The 17,113-nt window shown below is 48.2% G+C and overlaps 1 protein-coding gene across 8 annotated transcripts; it reads left to right on the top strand.

Annotated features, from left to right (window-relative positions):
- Window positions 1-10,431: 10,431 nt before the first annotated feature.
- B4GALT3 (beta-1,4-galactosyltransferase 3) lies at window positions 10,432-17,073 on the top strand. 8 transcript variants are annotated; one of them, XM_054435144.2, is made up of 9 exons: window positions 10,883-10,976; window positions 11,290-11,484; window positions 11,817-11,962; window positions 12,306-12,593; window positions 13,168-13,403; window positions 14,319-14,509; window positions 14,641-14,763; window positions 16,052-16,156; window positions 16,294-17,073. In XM_054435144.2, exons 4-9 carry the CDS (start codon window positions 12,341-12,343, stop codon window positions 16,565-16,567), a joined length of 1,182 nt encoding a protein of 393 aa, XP_054291119.1. In that variant the 5' UTR covers window positions 10,883-10,976; window positions 11,290-11,484; window positions 11,817-11,962; window positions 12,306-12,340; the 3' UTR covers window positions 16,568-17,073. The 8 variants fall into 8 exon arrangements, with proteins under 8 accessions (XP_054291104.1, XP_054291113.1, XP_054291119.1 ...); XM_054435161.2 differs by having other exon boundaries at window positions 12,327-12,593; XM_054435154.2 differs by having other exon boundaries at window positions 10,895-10,976; window positions 11,293-11,484.
- The last annotated feature ends 40 nt before the right edge of the window (window positions 17,074-17,113 follow it).

Below are 17,113 nucleotides of genomic sequence, written 5' to 3' on the forward strand. Positions count from 1 at the left end.
AATACCTGATGCCTGAGGAGAGGGAGGGACTAAAACATCTGCATTTTCCCCTCTGGGCAAGGTGCCTTTGCTTGAGAAAGAATTTTGGGCTGGATGAGATGGCTCATGCCTGTAATCCCAGTACTTTGGCAAGAGGATTGCTTGAGGCCAGGAGGTTGGGACCAACCTGGGCAACACAGAAAGATTCTATCTCTACCAAAAAAAAAAAAAAAAAAGATTGAAAAATTAGCCGGGTGTGGTGGCACCTGTAGTCCCAGCTACTTGGGAGGCTAAAATAGGACTGCTTGAGCCCACGATTTCGAGGCTATGGTGAGCTATGATCATGCCACTATACTCCAGCCTGGGTGAGAGACCAAAACACCAACTCAAAAAAAAAAAAAAAAAAAAAAAAAAGGCCAGGCATGGTGGCTCACACCTGTAATCTCAGCACTTCGGGAGGCTGAGGTTCAAGACCAGCCAGACCAACATGGTGAAACCCCATCTCTACTAAAAAAAATACAAAAAAATAGCTAGGTGTGGTGGCAAGTGCCTGTAGTCCCAGGTACTCATGAGGCTGAGGCAGGAGGATCGCTTGAACCTGGGAGGTGGAGGTTGCAGTGAGCCGAAATTGCACCACTGAACTCCAGTCTGGGCGATAGAGTGAGACTGCATCTCAGAAAAAAAAGAACTTGGGCAGTCCTGCATGTGTCATGGATGGAACAGGGATGGGCAAGGGTGGTAGGTAGACCCTGCAAGAATTTGGAGTTTTGAGAGGCAGAAGCAGGACTGCTAAGGATTGGGGAAGGTACTGGATGTGGGGTTGAGGGAGAAACTATAGGTAAAGAAGACCCTGAGGTTGAGGTGGAAGAGTGAAGAATGGGGGAGCCAAAGGCACTTCACTCTGCCATAGCAGCCCCTAGCTGGGATGCCAAACACTGCTTGGAATGTGAAGCTGGGACTATGGGGTTGAGGCAGGCTGCAGAGGTTGTAGTGGTTATATGTGCTATGCTCACTGGATCTGGGCTTTGCTAATCAAGTTCTGTACCAGGCAGTGCCTTATACAGCACCCTGTACTCTACACCAGCCAGCACAGTGCCTGCTTCCTCTGCAGCGAGAAAAGACTGCCCACACTCTCTTCTCTCCAGTAAACACGGTTCCCACTGCTAGGCTTGGCCCCCTGGCCCTTCCTGTGGTCCTCCTACTAACCAGGCTGAAGAAGATGGAGACAAGACAAGAGTGATCTTTACTCGTTTCATCTAGTTAGCAAAATGAGACCACAGATAGTATGTTTATGGACCTTGATACTATGAGTTGATGGTACAATGAGCAGAGTTCTGTGATAAGTAGATGTAAGGTACAAATACAAACAATATATATGACTGTCCTAAAGGGGTTCACACTGCATTCTGGTCAGGGGAGGTTGTATACGGCTCCCACTCCACCTTCCCTGCAAAGAGAAACAATGGGACAGTAAAAGGGACTAGAAGATAAGAGCCTAATGAGCCCCGAACTGAATGGACTATGAGGGTTATGGAGGGCTACCTTGGGCTGGGCCCTGGAGAACAGGTCATCATGATAGCCCTTCTCACCTTCCTTTAATGTTCATGGAGACACACTTTTTTTTTGAGACAGGGTCTCCCTTTGTTGACCAGGCGGGGGTACAGTGGTGTGATCTTGGCTCACTGCAGCCTTGAACTCTCAGGCTCAAGCAACCCTCCCACCTCAACCTCCTGTGTACCTAGGACTACAGGCATGAGCTACCACACCCAGCTAATTTACTTTTTTTTTTTTTTTGGTTGAGACGAGGTCTTATCATATTGCCCAGGCTGGTCTTGAACTCCTGGCCTCAAGGGATCTTCCCACCTCGATCTCCCAAAGTGTTGGGATGACCAGTGTGAACCACCATGCCTGGGCTTTTCTTTTGAGACAGTCTCACTCTGTGGCCCAGGTTGGCGTGCAGTGGCACCATCATAACTTACTACAGCCTTGAACTCCTGGGCTTGAGTAATCCTCCCACCTCAGCCTCCTGAGTAGCTTGGACTACAGGTGTAGATTCACTTTTAAATCACTTTTCTGCCTGTTATTTTAAGAGAAAGCCCTTCGCTCACCAAGTAGGGTTCTCACTGGCATAAGTAAGTTTTTCTGAGAATGAGACTGAGCTTAGGGGCCACCTCTGTGATTGGGTAAGTGAGCAGGAGCTAGAGTGAAAGAGGGGCAGAGAGAGCTAGCTCATCAAAGAGAAGTGATGGGCATCTCAGCCCTCAATCCCAGGCAAGGCCTGACCCCTTTCTGGAACGGTCTCTGCCTTACCACACCTCCAAGACCCAGGCTGTAGGTAGGCTTTACCTAATAGGAGTCCAACAAGTTCTTGCTAGGGATGGGGTTGTGGGGGGGCACATATCTCCCTGTAAGAGCTACAGTGAGCTCTGTTTCCCAACTGCCTACTTATTGCCCTCATGGGCCTGAGCTGGGGTGTAGATATATAAGGAGGAACAGAAACAGTAATAACAGGAAGTAAGGAGGCACTGAAACAATTCAAGTATCTGGTTCTGGAGGTGAAAAGAGGAAATGGAAAAAGAAAAGGCATTGAATGACAAGGGATTAGAGCCCTGTCCCTAGAGAAGTTCAAGAAGAGTTTGGACAACCATTTTATGAGATGGCAAGTGTTGTGCATGAGTATGTGTTTGAGGTGGGGGAGGAAGTTGAAGCAATAAGTTGGGCCAATTTCCTAAAGCCCCTTCTGCCCCTGAGATTCTCTGCTTCTGTGGTTCGAACAGAGGAAATCTGGACATTTGTCCAGCCACTATTTTTGTAATGGAGGTGGGATAGCCAGGGTTCCTGGAGGGTGCTGTGGAATGGGCATTTACACTTCTATTCCATCTCTAGTCCCATTTCTGTCATCTTCATACAGTATTACAGTATTTTGTTTTCTAAAATACCAGATTGGCAGTAAGTGACAAAACTGGCATTTGATTGGTCAGGCTTGTGGGGGAGGAAGGGAGAAGAAAGTGGATTTCAATGTATTAACATTTTATTGGCTGAGAGGATGTTTCTGAACCAATTGAGTACCTTCCCCATTGACTGTTGCTGAGGCCAAGCTAAAATCATTGGCACCACGAGAAACCAGATGACAGCTGGAGGAAACCACCAGTGCTAAAAATGCTCAGAAAGAGGGGGGTCAGGGAAGGCGGGGGAGCAACAACACTGAACAACTTCCCCAGGCAGGATCTTACATGGGGACAGACCCAGGGTACTTAAGTAGCATTAGGAAGGAAAGGGAGGGGAGGAAGTAGATTAAGTATCCCTCACAGTCTTGGGACAACAAACAGGCACCATACACCCATACCAACAGTGACACATTGACATACACACATCCAACTTCACAGAGACACACTACCACATTCTCTCTCTCTTTTTTTTTCTTCTTCTTTTTCTTTTTTTGAGACAGATTCTCGTTCTGTCACCCAGGCTAGAGTGCAATGGCGCGATCTCGGCTCACTGCAACCTCCACCTCCCAGGTTCAAGTGATTCTCCTGCCTCAGCCTGCCAAGTAGCTGGGATTACAGGTATGCACCACCATGCCCAGCTAATTTTTTGTATTTTTAGTAGAGACGGGGTTTTCCATGTTGCCCAGGCTGTTCTTGAACTCCCGGGCTCAAGTGATCTGCCTGCCTCAGCCTCCCAAAGTGCTGGGATTACAGGTGTGAGCCAGGGTGCCTGGCCAACACATTCTGTTGATAATATAGATGCAAATAAGTAGTAGGGAGCTGAAAATATAAGAATTTTCACCTGAAAATCGATCTGAAGATTAAAAGATATTAATTGACCTAATCATGCATTGAGAATTGACTGTTTATACCATTTATTTGTTCAATAAATAAGCCAATGGGTTGTAAACATTGTAAACATTCCACAGCGTGTGGAAAGGACATGGATTTTTGGAGTCAAATTGAATCTAAGCCTTGCTACTTACTTACATGTAATGATGCAACCTTAATTACTTGATCTCTGTAAACCTCAGTTTCCTTACCTACAAAACGTTTGTACTATTACCTGCCTTATAGAGAGGTCCAGACTTAAGAATATGATGATGTAAATGTTTGGCACTGTGTCTGGTTTTTAGTAAGTGGTCAATAAAGGCCAATTCTCCTTTCCTTATATCTCTTCCTTTGTCTGCTCCCTGACTTCTAACCCCTGCATTAGCGTGAGAAAACAGTTATATCAAGGAACTGTCTAGGTGAGATCTAAAGGCCATTTTGTAAATTTGTGCAAAAATTCTGGCTTACATTGAAGGGATGATAAAAGGAAAGACATGGTCCTTGTCCTCAGAGAGTTCACAATCTGGTGGCTGAGACAGTCAAGTAGGACAAAAATTTCAGACTTCTGTGATAGGTGCCATGATCAAGGAAGGGCACCTAGCACGAATATGAGGCCACAGAAGTGTTTCTGGGGGAGGTACCTGTCTCTCCTTCTAGAAGTGAGCAGTAAGGCTGGGCACAGTGACCCATACCTGTAGTCCCAGCACTTTGGGAGGCCAAGGTGGGAGGATCACTTGAGGGCAGGAGTTCAAGACCAGCCTGGGGGACATGATGAAACCTGGTCTCTACAAAAAATACAAAAAAAGGCAGGGTGCAGTGGCTCATACCTGTAATCCCAGCACTTTGGGAGGCTGAGGCGGGTGGATCACGAGGTCAGAGTTCAAGACCAGCCTGGTTTGAGAATCTGGTCTCTGGTTTGAGATCAGACCAGGAGTTCGAGACCAGCCTTACTAGTAGATAGATGATGAAACCCCATATCTACTAAAAATACAAAATTTAGCCAGCACGGTGGTGGGCACCTGTAATCCCAGCTACTTGGGAGGCTGAGGCAGAAGAATTGCTTGAACCTGGGAGGCAGAGGTGGCAATGAGCCAAGATCACGCCACTGCACTCTAGCCTGGGCGACAGAGCAAGACTCCATCTCAAAAAAAAAAAAAAAAAAAATTAGCCAGGTGTGCTTGTGCACGCCTGTAGTCCCAGCTACTCAGGGAATGGGACGGGGGCTGAGGTGGGAGGATCACTTGAACTCAGGAGGTGGAGGCTGCAGTGAGCTGTGATTGTGCCACTGCACTCCAGCCTGGGTGACACAATGAGAACTTGTTTCCAAAAAAAAAAAAAAAAAAAGCTGGAAGACTGCAGGGAACCCATGGATGGTGGAAGGGTGTCAGGGGGGCATGATTTCTGTTTGCTAGGTCAGGTTCAGGTTCTTCTATGTTATACAAAACCAAAGTGAGGTAAAGAGGTAAAGAGAACAGACCAGAAAACCAGAAACTGGAGGATAATATGGCAACAGAAAGAGCTCAGTGGGAGAGAGATCTGGAACAACAGTGTGGGCTGAAGGGAGTTGGAAGGGATAGTTTTGGGGAGAAATAACATCCAAGTAGAAAATGTTGAATGGAAGAGGGAGAGGAATATATATATATATTTTTTTGCAACAGACTCTCACTCTGTTTTCCAGGCTGGAGTGCAGTGGCGCCATCTCCACCTCCCGGGTTTAAGCAATTCTCCTGTCTCAGCCTCCCGAGTAGCTGGAATTACAAGCATGTGCTGCCACACCTGGCTAATTTTTGTATTTTTAGTAGAGACAGGGTTTCACCATGTTGGTCAGGCTGGTCTCGAACCCCTGACCTCAGGTGATCCACCTGCCTCGGCCTCCCAAAGCACTGGGATTACAGGCATGAGCCTCTGCGCTCGGCCGAGACAGAGGATTTTAAAGACATTGGGCTGTCCATTAAAATGTGCTCCTAATCCACTGCCCCTTTCCCCTGTCTCTGATATTTCCTTGAGAAATTAAGTAGAGATTTAAATTAGTTTTTGATTACTAAACTCGGTTTCTTCTATTGTGTTATGCGTCATGACTGGGCCAGTGTGGGCCCCAGGATTTATTCAGAATATAGAAAGACAGGATGTTGTGGTGGAAACCAGCATATTAAAATTTAAGTTTTCAGAAACATAACAGTTCTAGGTGATGACTAAGTCCAGGGTGTGGCCAGGGTGAGACAGAGCAGAAGGGAAGGTTCTTGAAAACAGGGAGCTTACAAATTAATGTAAGGGAATGGTCAGAAGATAGTAGATAGGGCTTTGTGGTGGCTCACAGGAGGCTCACTTGAGGCCAGGAGTTCAAGACCAGCCTGGGCAACAGAGTGAGACTCCATCTCCACAATAAACTAAATTAGCTGGGTACACACCTGTAGTCCTAGCTACTTGAGAGGTTGAGGCAGGAGGATCACCTTAACCCAGGAGTTCAAGGCTGCAGTGGGCTATAATCATGCCATTGCACTCCAGCCTGGGTGACAGAGTGAGCCTCTGACTCTAAAAAAAAGAAGATGGTTAGATACAGAAGGAAATAGAAAGTGAAGACTGGGCGCGGTGGCTCAAGCCTGTAATCCCACCACTTTGGGAGGCTGAGGTGGGCAGATCACCTGAGGTTAGGAGTTTGAGACCACCCTGACCAACATGGAGAAACCCCGTCTCTACTAAAAATATAAAATTAGCCGGGCGTGGTAGCGCATGCCTGTAATCCCAGCTACTTGGGAGGCTGAGGCAGGAGAGTCACTTGAACCCGGGAGGCGGAGATTGCGGTGAGCTGCAGATCATGCCGTTGCACTCCAGCCTGGGCAACAAGAGAGAAACTCCATCTCAAAAAAAAAAAAAAAAAAAAAAAGAAAGAAAAAGAAAGTGAGGGTCAGTGCTGTAAAACAGAAGGCGATGGAGGAGCAGAGGCTTAAAGGAAAGGTCCTCTGGGAGAACCACATTTTCTCTCTTTCTTTCTTCTTTGAGACAGGATCTGGCTCTATCACTCAGGCTGGAGTAGTGCAGTGGTGCAATCACAGCTCACTGCAGCCTTGAACTCCTGGGTTCAAGTGATCCTCCCACCTCAGCCCCGTGAGTAGTTGGAACTACAGCCATGAGCCACCATGCCCAGCTAATTTTTGTATTTTTCTTGGAAGGGAATTTTGCCATATTGCCCAGGCTGATCTCAAACTCCTGAACTCAACTGATCTACCTAACTGGGCCTCCCAAAGTGTTGGGATTACAGGCGTGAGCCATAATGCCAGGCCAAGAACCACATTTCAATGATCTGTTTAAGTCTGTCTTTTCCACTACACAGTGAGATTCTTAAAAAATCAAGGCTTTTTGAGTTATACTATATCAGAAGCTAAAAATAATAATAATAATAAATAAAAGTAAAACAAACAAACAAAAAATCAAGTTTGGGAGGCCACAGCGGAAGGATCACTTCAACCAAGGAGTTTGAGACCAGCCTGGGCAACATAGTGAGACTGTCTCTTTAAAAAAAAAAATTATAATAAAAAAAAATCAAGGCTTTGTCTTGGCTTCTATTTGTGCTCAAAAGTTTTCCATAGTTCTCACTAATGATCACAAAACTCCTTAAGACTAGAGTTCATTTTACAGATGAAATCCAGAGAACGTATTGCTCAGTACACAGCCAAAGGGTTTCAAAGTTGGTATTGTATTTAAACCCAGCATTATCTCATTTTGAGCCTTCACAGGCACCTCAAACTCATTATGTCTAAAGTTTGTCATCTCTACCCTTTCCCCAAAATGTGCTTCTTCCTAAGTTTTGTTTCTCATTAAATGGCACCACCCAGTGGTCCAAATTAGAAATCTGGGTGTCCTCTTGGAGTCCAATTCCCTAACTTGGCACATTCAGTCAATCTTCAAGTCCTGTTTGCCTCCTGAAAGTTCTCAAAGTTACTTTCTTCCCTCCAGTCCCACGGGTATTACCTATTCTGCATGAGCTTCATCTTATTCCTGGATTTCTGCAGTAACTTTCTAAATAGTCTCCCTGCCTCCGGTCTTGACTACTTCAATTAGTGCTCCACATTTCCTAAAGTTCTGATCATAGCACTCTCTATTTACAGCACTTTAATGCCTTCTTCTTGCCCTCTGGATAAGACCCAAACTCTTTTAATGTGGTTTGTGGAGTCCTTCATTATTTGGCATTTGCTTACCTCTCCAGTCTCATATCTCAACATTCCCTTCACTCTACTGTCCAGCCTTGCGGGCCCAGTTTTAATTTCCCAAACTCCCTAATTTCTTCCTCATTTCCAGAATTTTGCACTTATGGTTTCCTCTGCCTGGAACACTATTCATCTGTTAAAAGTTAATTTTCTAGCTGGGTGTGGTGGCACATGCCTGTAATCCCAGCTACTCGGGAGGCTGAGGCAGAATTGGCTGAAACCGGGAGGTGGAGATTGCGGTGAGCCAAGATGATGCCATTGCACTCCAGCCTGGGCAACAAGAGCAAAACTCTGTCTCAAAAAAAAAAAAGGTAATTTTCAGAAGAAGGTAAAATTATGACCCTTAAACTGTTGAAGAAAAAATTATTCTGACACTTGTTAAAACAGTAAGGAAGACTATTGCAATAGTCAATAAGCAGAATCAGAGTCAGTGGATGGAAGGAAAATTACATTAAGGCTAGGAGGATTCTTGCTAAACTGACCTAACAGGATCTTTCCTGAAGGCAGATGAGGGTGATCAGATAGATCAGCTATAAAGGGTGGAGAAGTGGGCAGGGAATTATCCCTAAACTGACTTGGCAAGATTCTTGCTATAACTGGCTAGGCAGGCCCAAGACAGGGCATAAGGACAAGACCTAGCCAAAAAGAGGTCTTAGAGGAGCCTGTTGAAAGTTTGGTTAAGGAGATGGTCTTTGTCAATACCAACATAAAAATGAACACATAGGCCAGGTGCAGTGGCTCATGCCTATAATCCCAGCACTTTGGGAGGCCAAGGTAGGTGGATCATGAGGTCAGGGATTCAAGACCAGCCTGGCCAAGATGGTGAAATCTCGTCTCCACTAAAAATACAAAAATTAGCCGGGTTTGGTGGCGGGAGCCTGTAATCCCAACGACTCGGGAGGCTGAGGCAGAAGAATCACTAGAACCCGGGAGGCGGAGGTTGCAGTGAGCTGAGATCATGCCACTGCACTCTAGCCTGGGTGACAGAGCAAGACTCCGACTCAAAAAAAAAAAAATTATCCTTGAAGACTGGGTATTTGGGAAAAAAAAAAAAAAGGAAAGGAAAGGAAAAAAAGAAGGAAGGGAATGGAAGGGAGGAAGGGAGGGAGGGAGGACGGAAGGAAGGAAAAAGAGAAATAAAATTAAGAGGCCTGATGCTGTGGCTGACGTCTGTAAATCCCAGCGCTTTGGGAAGCAAAGGTGGGCAGACAGTTTGAGCCCAGGAGTTGGAGACCAACCTGGACAACATGGCGAAACTCTGTGTCTTCAAAAAATACAATTAGCTGGATGTGCTGTTGTCCCAGCTACTCGCGGGTCTGAGGTGGGAGGATACCTTGAGCCTAGGAGGTTGAGGCTGCAGTGAGCTGTGATCTTGCCACTGCACTCCAGCCTGGGTGACAGAGTGAGACCCTGTCACAAATTTTTAAATTAAAAAAAAAAAAAGTAAAGAAAAAGGCCGGGCGTGGTGGCTCACACTTGTAATCCCAGCACTTTGGGAGGCCGAGGTGGGTGGATCACCTGAGGTCGGGAGTTCCAGACCAGCCTGACCAACATGGAGAAACTCTGTCTCTACTAAACATACAAAATTAGCCGGGTGTGGTGGCGCATGCCTGTAATCCCAGCTACCGAGGAAGGCTGAGGCAGAGGTCGCGGTGAGCCGAGATCGCGCCATTGCACTCCAGCCTGGGCAACAAGAGGGAAACTCCCTCTCAAAAAAAAAAAAAAAGTAAAGAAAAAAATTAAGAAAAAAATGAACACGTGTTGATTTTACTTAACTCATGAAGAAACTAGCAGATGTTATAATTAATACAAGAGAAAATCTAGAGAACGGACATATTTATGGATCAGGAAAACAGAAATGAAGATGAAAATGGACGCCAAAACTGCTTTTTCCCCCACAGTGTGGGGAATAGCAGGTTAATTGAACCTCTACCAGACAGGACAGAATTTGCATACAGATCAGTTACCTACATGAATTGTAAAATAACTCCCATGAAAACAGAATCTTTAAAGCAGAAGGATATGCTATAGACAAGTCCTTCAGGTTTCCCATTAGCCGTCACTTCTGGGAAGCCTTTCTAGAATCCCCACGTATGAATGAGTTGCCACTTCTAGGCCAGCATATTTATCACGTTATATTGTTTACATCCCTCCCTCCATACAAGATACACAAGACCATGGGCTTTTTGGGGCAGATTCTGTGAGTTATTCAAGTCTCTGATTGTTTCTTCAGCGTGAACATCTGCTTCTAAGGAACACAGTATGCTAGGGGGTAGTGTTTGTCGTAAGGTAAACATATTGCATGTTAACGGAGCATCCATTTTACTCTAATATCTGGGGAAACACCATTTGACTTTAAAGAAGACGCTGTCTTTCCCTCCACATTCAATGTTTCATTGTTTTATTAACTAATCGCTTTTTATTTCCAGGCCTGCGGGATACCACGGGAATACAAAAATGCGCTAGAGCGATCCGCAACGCTGTAGCCTGCGTAAGGAACAATTGATACTAAGTGGCACTAGGCTGCAGGGGGTGCCACCGACACACTAGGAGAGGGCTCAGCCAACCACAAGGTGATAACGAGGTCAGCGGAGCACCAGAAACCGGCTCACTAGCCTCCTGATCAGTCTCGGCCCAGAGGAAAATGAAGGGCTTGAGCTTCTGCTTTTACAAATCTGAGGGGCAGGAAATTAAATCCCACTAGCAGTCTGCGTAGTGGAGTTGAGCACTCGCACCCGCTCCCCAAGGGGTCGCCTACAACGCGTTCCAGGCGGGCAGGCTCAAGCGCAGCTCCCTCACAAGCCCCCGGCCACGCGGTGTCTCGGACCCGGTGCCTAGTCAGCCCGGGTGGCTCCGCCCCGAGGCCCCGCCCCATGACGCGGACCCCGCCCCCGCAGTGCCCGCTTCCAAGATGGCGGCAGCGATGCCTGCCCGGCTGTTGGGGTGGCGGTGACGACAGGCAGCAAAAGACCAGGTATGTGCGCTGGGGACGCGTCGGCACGGAGGCCTGGGATAAAGGTTTGGGCATTCGAGAGAGTGAGAAGTTTTGGGTAACGCCTGGAGACAAGCCTGAGCAGGGACGGGGGCCTAGGTGGAAGTATGGACCGGGGCCGGGCGGGCTCACGTTGCTAGGTAGGGCAAAAGCAAGAGACTGGGATAGGATGGGCGTGCTCCGAAAGAGCTGGGTTTTAACCCCCTCCACAGCGCGGACCACGCCTCTCCAGGTGAGCCCTTCCAGCCACCCCTGACTGTCTCTGCCCCTGCTCTCCCTTTCCCTTTCTCTTCAGCAGTAACCCTCGTCCCCACCCCCGCTAGAAGAGGGGAAAGGTAGAAAAGGTAGAGGACGCCACCCCCACCCTACTCTCCGCCGAGCTCCGGGGCTGTTCGCTTACAGCCCCCAGGTGGTCACGGTCCCTGCACCTGAGGAGCTGGCACCCAGGCACATGAAGAATAGAAGGAGCCTGTTTCCTACTTCGCCCTGGGTACTCCTTAGGCCACTCCACGGTCCTGTCATGACTCTGTCGCCACTTCAACTGGTTCTTGGTCTGGGGGAAAACAGTGTTTCCATTAGCTGTCCTGTCCCCACTCCCCAATCTGTCCTGTTGGGGTGGGGGTACGGGGGTGGTTAAGTATGAACCTGACACTTATCATTCCAGGGTAGCGCGGGAGACAGGCGAGGGACCTACCATCTCCTGCTCCTCCTCTTCCTTTCCAACCACTTTCCTTCACTTCGCCTGCTAGGAAACCGGCTTCACCCTGATCCTGATCTCTGGCGGTGCAGGTAGCTAGTTATCCTTTACCACTTCTGTTCCAGCTGGTCCCAGATTCGCTGCTGGAGTGCTGGATGGAGCCTTTCTCTGCCCTCTGTGACATTTCCAATTTTAGATAATGCCTCACATCTCTGTCCCCCCGGGACCCCCTGGAGCCCCCATGATCCCTAAGAAGACAGCTTGAACCTAGGTGAGTCTATCTCTTCCCTTCTAAAATTGGAAGAGGGGTTCTCTAGAGACTCTTCTGAAATGAACATGAGATTTGAATGATGTAAACATTTTTGGGGGTGAGGACTGACAGTAGATGGTGGGAGTGGTTTGGGGGGAGGTAGAGGAGAGCGAAACTTGGGCTGAAGTGACAGGTGGTAGGGTTACTGGTGGTTACATTCTATTTTGTTTCCTTGCGTGACTGTGCACCTGTGTGCTCCCTTCTGTGACTTTGTTTTCTGCTTTTTCCTCTTTACCCCTGGCACCACCTTCAACCCTACCTACTGACCTCTCTGCTGGCTTGCTCTCTTCCTGCCTACCCCCAGAATTCCCCTCTCCCTCCCTAGATCTCACCCCCAGGATGTTGCGGAGGCTGCTGGAGCGGCCTTGCACGCTGGCCCTGCTTGTGGGCTCCCAGCTGGCTGTCATGATGTACCTGTCACTGGGGGGCTTCCGAAGTCTCAGTGCCCTATTTGGCCGAGATCAGGGGCCGACATTTGACTATTCTCACCCTCGTGATGTCTACAGTAACCTCAGTCACCTGCCTGGGGCCCCAGGGGGTCCTCCAGCTCCTCAAGGTCTGCCCTACTGTCCAGAACGATCTCCTCTCTTAGGTAAGTGCAGGAGGAAGGAGGTGGTGAAAGGAAGGACAAGGTGCAGGGACAGGGAGGCTTGGGGATAGGGAGGCATGGAGTGGCAGAAGTGGAACTTAGAAGAGGATAATGGACTCTGCAGGTAGGCTGAGGTTGAGATAGAGGGCTGAGGTTGAGATAGAGTAGACTCTGAATTTGGAGTTTAGACTAGACTATTGGGTTTCCACTTTCTACTGCTTGCCCCTTTATGGGCTCTTCCTGCCCCAGGCTAGGAATTGTTTTCCTTGTAGATGAGCCCTGGTTTAATTAGTTGCAAGTCTCTCCAGCCTTCAACTATAGCTTCCAACCCTGTAAGAGAGGAGAAAGTTATGCAACCCTAAAATAAGAAGAGAAGGCTAGGTAAGGATCCTGCACCTTCCAGCCTTTGTAGAGCTGTCCCAGTGATAGGTAATCCAAGGCATGTGAGATTTCTGAGTGAGCCCTGAGAACTAAGCCCCAGAATCAGACTGCCAGTGCCAGAGGTATTCCCAGACCCTAGTTTGATTCTTTTCTCTTTGCCCCTCTGATCCCTCTACTTGCCATTCCTTCCCAACAGTGGGTCCTGTGTCGGTGTCCTTTAGCCCAGTGCCATCACTGGCAGAGATTGTGGAGCGGAATCCCCGGGTAGAACCAGGGGGCCGGTACCGCCCTGCAGGTTGTGAGCCCCGCTCCCGAACAGCCATCATTGTGCCTCATCGTGCCCGGGAGCACCACCTGCGCCTGCTGCTCTACCACCTGCACCCCTTCTTGCAGCGCCAGCAGCTTGCTTATGGCATCTATGTCATCCACCAGGTACCCCCAATCTCCACCTCATTTTGACTTACTTTCTTCTAAGGAAGCCTCAAGCACATGCCACTCCACTTTCATCTAATGGGTCCCTAGAATAATTTTAAGAAGGCCAGACTGCTAGAGTGTGGAGAAGCACCTGGCACTGCTCTTCCAACTTTGTTAGTCCCATACTTCTCCTTAATCTGCTTAGGTTATTCCCACTGTCCTACACTCTTCTGTGATTTTTTCTTTATTGAATGGCTTGTGCTGAGTTGGAATTGGACACAATAGGGCTAAAATTCTAGTTCCGTCACTTGTTACATTTATGACTCTGAGCAAGATACTTAAACATCTAACGTGAGGAAAGAGCAAAAGATAACTAATATACCACCTGTTCCACACCACACCATTGTTGGTTGCCAATTGTCAGGATTAAATGTTAGACAGCAGCATCTAAGTATCAGGCCCATACCAATACACAAGCAAGATTTGTCAAATGACTAAGTGGAAAAATGAAAAAGATAGTCTTTATTTTTCATTCTCTCCCTCTTTTCACTTTTATTCTTTTTTTTTTTTTTTTTTTTTTGGGATCTCACTCTGTCCCCCAGGCTGGAGTGCAGTGGCACGATCTCGGCGGACTGCAAGCTCCGCCTCCTGGGTTTTACGCCATTCTCCTGCCTCAGCCTCCTGAGTAGCAGGGACTACAGGCATGCACCACCACACCCAGCTAATTTTTTGTATTTTTAGTAGAGATGGGGTTTCACCGTGTTAGCCAGGGTGGTCTTAATCTCCTGACCTTGTGATCTGCCCGCCTTGGCCTCCCAAAGTACTGGGATTACAGGCGTGAGCCACCGCGCCCGGCCTTCACTTTTATTCTTTAGCCCCCTTTTCTCCATGCCACCTACAGACATAGTCTGGTCCCCCTCCATTATCTTCCAGGCTGGAAATGGAACATTTAACAGGGCAAAACTGTTGAACGTTGGGGTGCGAGAGGCCCTGCGTGATGAAGAGTGGGATTGCCTGTTCTTGCATGATGTGGACCTCTTGCCAGAAAATGACCACAATCTGTATGTGTGTGACCCCCGGGGACCCCGCCATGTTGCCGTTGCTATGAACAAGTTTGGATACAGGTAGAGGGCATGGAAGGGTACTGGGAGACAGGGAAGCCTACTATCCTGTGGAAGGAGGAGAGCCAAGGGGATTGTGGTTGGGGATGTCTCCCCAGAAGACTTGGGGTATGCAAGGATCTTTCTCTCCCTAGCCTCCCGTACCCCCAGTACTTCGGAGGAGTCTCGGCGCTTACTCCTGACCAGTACCTGAAGATGAATGGCTTCCCCAATGAATACTGGGGCTGGGGTGGTGAGGATGATGACATTGCTACCAGGTCAGACTTCCTGCCACTTCCTCCCTCCTGACCCCAGTCTGGATCCCTGTCCTCTAAGACCACCTTTGGCCATAGCCCTTCAACACTAACCTTTAGCTCCCTGGTCCTGCACTGAGCCCATTCCTTTCCCTTAGTCTTTTTAGGATACCCAGGTCAGGCTTGCATGCTATTGCCCATTGTGTCATCCTTCAGTCTCCTGGTTAGTTTGTTCTTGGGAGAGGACATAAGATCCAATAGGAAATACTATCGTTGGATTCCAGAACTGGAAAGGGGCCCAGAGACAGCTTAGTCTTGCCTTCTGCTGGGGTTCCAGTCAGGCCACTTCCTATGGGGTTAGGAGAGAGGGGCTCTGCTCCATGTTCCCAGAATCACTTTGTAAAAGGCCTGTGCCATTGGCACAGGGCCAACTCATTTTTGGCATGTGAAACATTCTGACCTTCAGCCTCAGCTGACCCAATTTCATGTCTGTGGTATGAATGTTTGGGCTTGGTATGCGGGACCAATTGCTTCCGTTCCCCCTGTGTCCTCTGTGATGACATCTCTGTGAATTCTCATCCTCTGTATGTGTGTGAAATACCCAGTGAATTGTAAATATACATAAGTATTCTTCTAGTTCCTTCCCAGGCCATCTGCATTCCATGCTTCTGTGTGTCAGAGGTGGAGTTTGTTTCTTTTAGGGTCCTGATTACCTGGTTCTACCCTTTTCTTTTCTTTCTTTCGTTTTTTTTTTTTTTTTTTTTTCTTTTTCTCTAGAGACAAGGTCTCATTATTTTCCCAGGCTGGTCTTGAACTCCTGGCCTCAAGTGATCCTTCTGCCTTGGCATCCAAAAGTGCTAGGATTCCAGGTGTGAGCCACTGCACCTGGCCTACCTTTTTCTTAACATGGGGGATGTGGGAGAGAAGCTGGGGTAGCTCAGTCACTATTCTAACTAAGATTCTCAGCAACTCCCAGTCTTTTCTTATTCTTTTGACAGAATGGCCTCTCTCTGCGTCTTTCCTAGACTGCAAGGGCAGCTCCTAGGAGCCCTTTAGGAAGCCAAGGGAGTAGGTTGCCAACTGTTTAAAGGCCCTAGGGTGACTGGCACTGGGCCCTGAGGATTTGGATACATCCAGCTTTTATGTTCTCTTCAGCCATTTCTTTCTTTCTGTTTGACTTCCATCCTGGGCTTTTTTTTTTCTTTTGCCTACTAAGTAATAGTTGTTTTTTTTTGTGTGTACAGAAACATTTAATCCCTTCCTTGCTTTTCTCTACTCTGGATCCCCCATGATCCCCTCACTTTTCCCATAGGGTGCGCCTGGCTGGGATGAAGATCTCTCGGCCCCCCACATCTGTAGGACACTATAAGATGGTGAAGCACCGAGGAGATAAGGGCAACGAGGAAAATCCCCACAGGTAGGAAGAAGGAAGGACTGCCTGGGAATTGTTACTGGATCCTCAGGGTTCTGTACCCCTAGCCAGGAAAATCCTAAAGGTCCCTAGATTTCTGGCTGTTCCTTTCTGGGTCTTAGTCTCCAACCTCTAACCCTCAGATTTGACCTCCTGGTCCGTACCCAGAATTCCTGGACGCAAGATGGGATGAACTCACTGACATACCAATTGCTGGCTCGAGAGTTGGGGCCTCTTTATACCAACATCACAGCAGACATTGGGACTGACCCTCGGGGTCCTCGGGCTCCTTCTGGGCCCCGTTACCCACCTGGTTCCTCCCAAGCCTTCCGTCAAGAAATGCTGCAACGCCGGCCCCCAGCCAGGCCTGGGCCTCCACCTACTGCCAACCACACAGCCCTCCGAGGTTCACATTAACTCCTCCTTCCTGTCTACCTTAATCATGAAACTGAATTCATGGGGTTGCATTCTCCCCACCCTCAGCTCCTCACTGTTCTCAGACGGATGTGGGGGAACTGAACTGTGGTGCCGTGCTAGGGGGCAGGGGCCTCTCCCTCACTGCTGGACTGGAGCTGGGCTCCTGTAGACCTGAGGGGTCCCTCTCTCTAGGGTCTCCTGTAGGGCTTATGACTGTGAATCCTTGATGTCATGATTTTATGTGACGATTCCTGGGAGTCCCTGCCCCTAGAGTAGGAGCACAGCTGGACCCCAAGCCCCTCCCTCTTCCATGGAGAGAAGAGTGATCTGGCTTCTCCTGGGACCTCTGTGAATATTTATTCTATTTATGGTTCCCGGGAAGTTGTTTGGTGAAGGAAGCCCCTCCCTGGGCATTTTCTGCCCATGCTGGAATAGCTCCCTCTTCTGGTCCTGGCTCAGGGGGCTGGGATTTTGATATATTTTCTAATAAAGGACTTTGTCTCGCATCTGCTCCTGCTTTCTGCATCCCAGGCACACTTTGCCTCT

Source organism: Pongo pygmaeus, chromosome 1 (assembly GCF_028885625.2).
Source record: "Pongo pygmaeus isolate AG05252 chromosome 1, NHGRI_mPonPyg2-v2.0_pri, whole genome shotgun sequence".
Lineage (NCBI taxonomy): Eukaryota > Metazoa > Chordata > Mammalia > Primates > Hominidae > Pongo > Pongo pygmaeus.

What these genes read in the sequence shown, in the direction of transcription:
- B4GALT3 (XM_054435129.2), top strand. Translation starts at nt 12,341, where the DNA reads ATGTTGCGGAGGCTGCTGGAGCGGCCTTGCACGCTGGCCCTGCTTGTG. An exon ending in AGAACGATCTCCTCTCTTAG is followed by an intron (nt 12,594 to 13,167) that starts GTAAGTGCAGGA and finishes CCTTCCCAACAG; the next exon opens with TGGGTCCTGTGTCGGTGTCC. An exon ending in ATGAACAAGTTTGGATACAG is followed by an intron (nt 14,510 to 14,640) that starts GTAGAGGGCATG and finishes TTCTCTCCCTAG; the next exon opens with CCTCCCGTACCCCCAGTACT.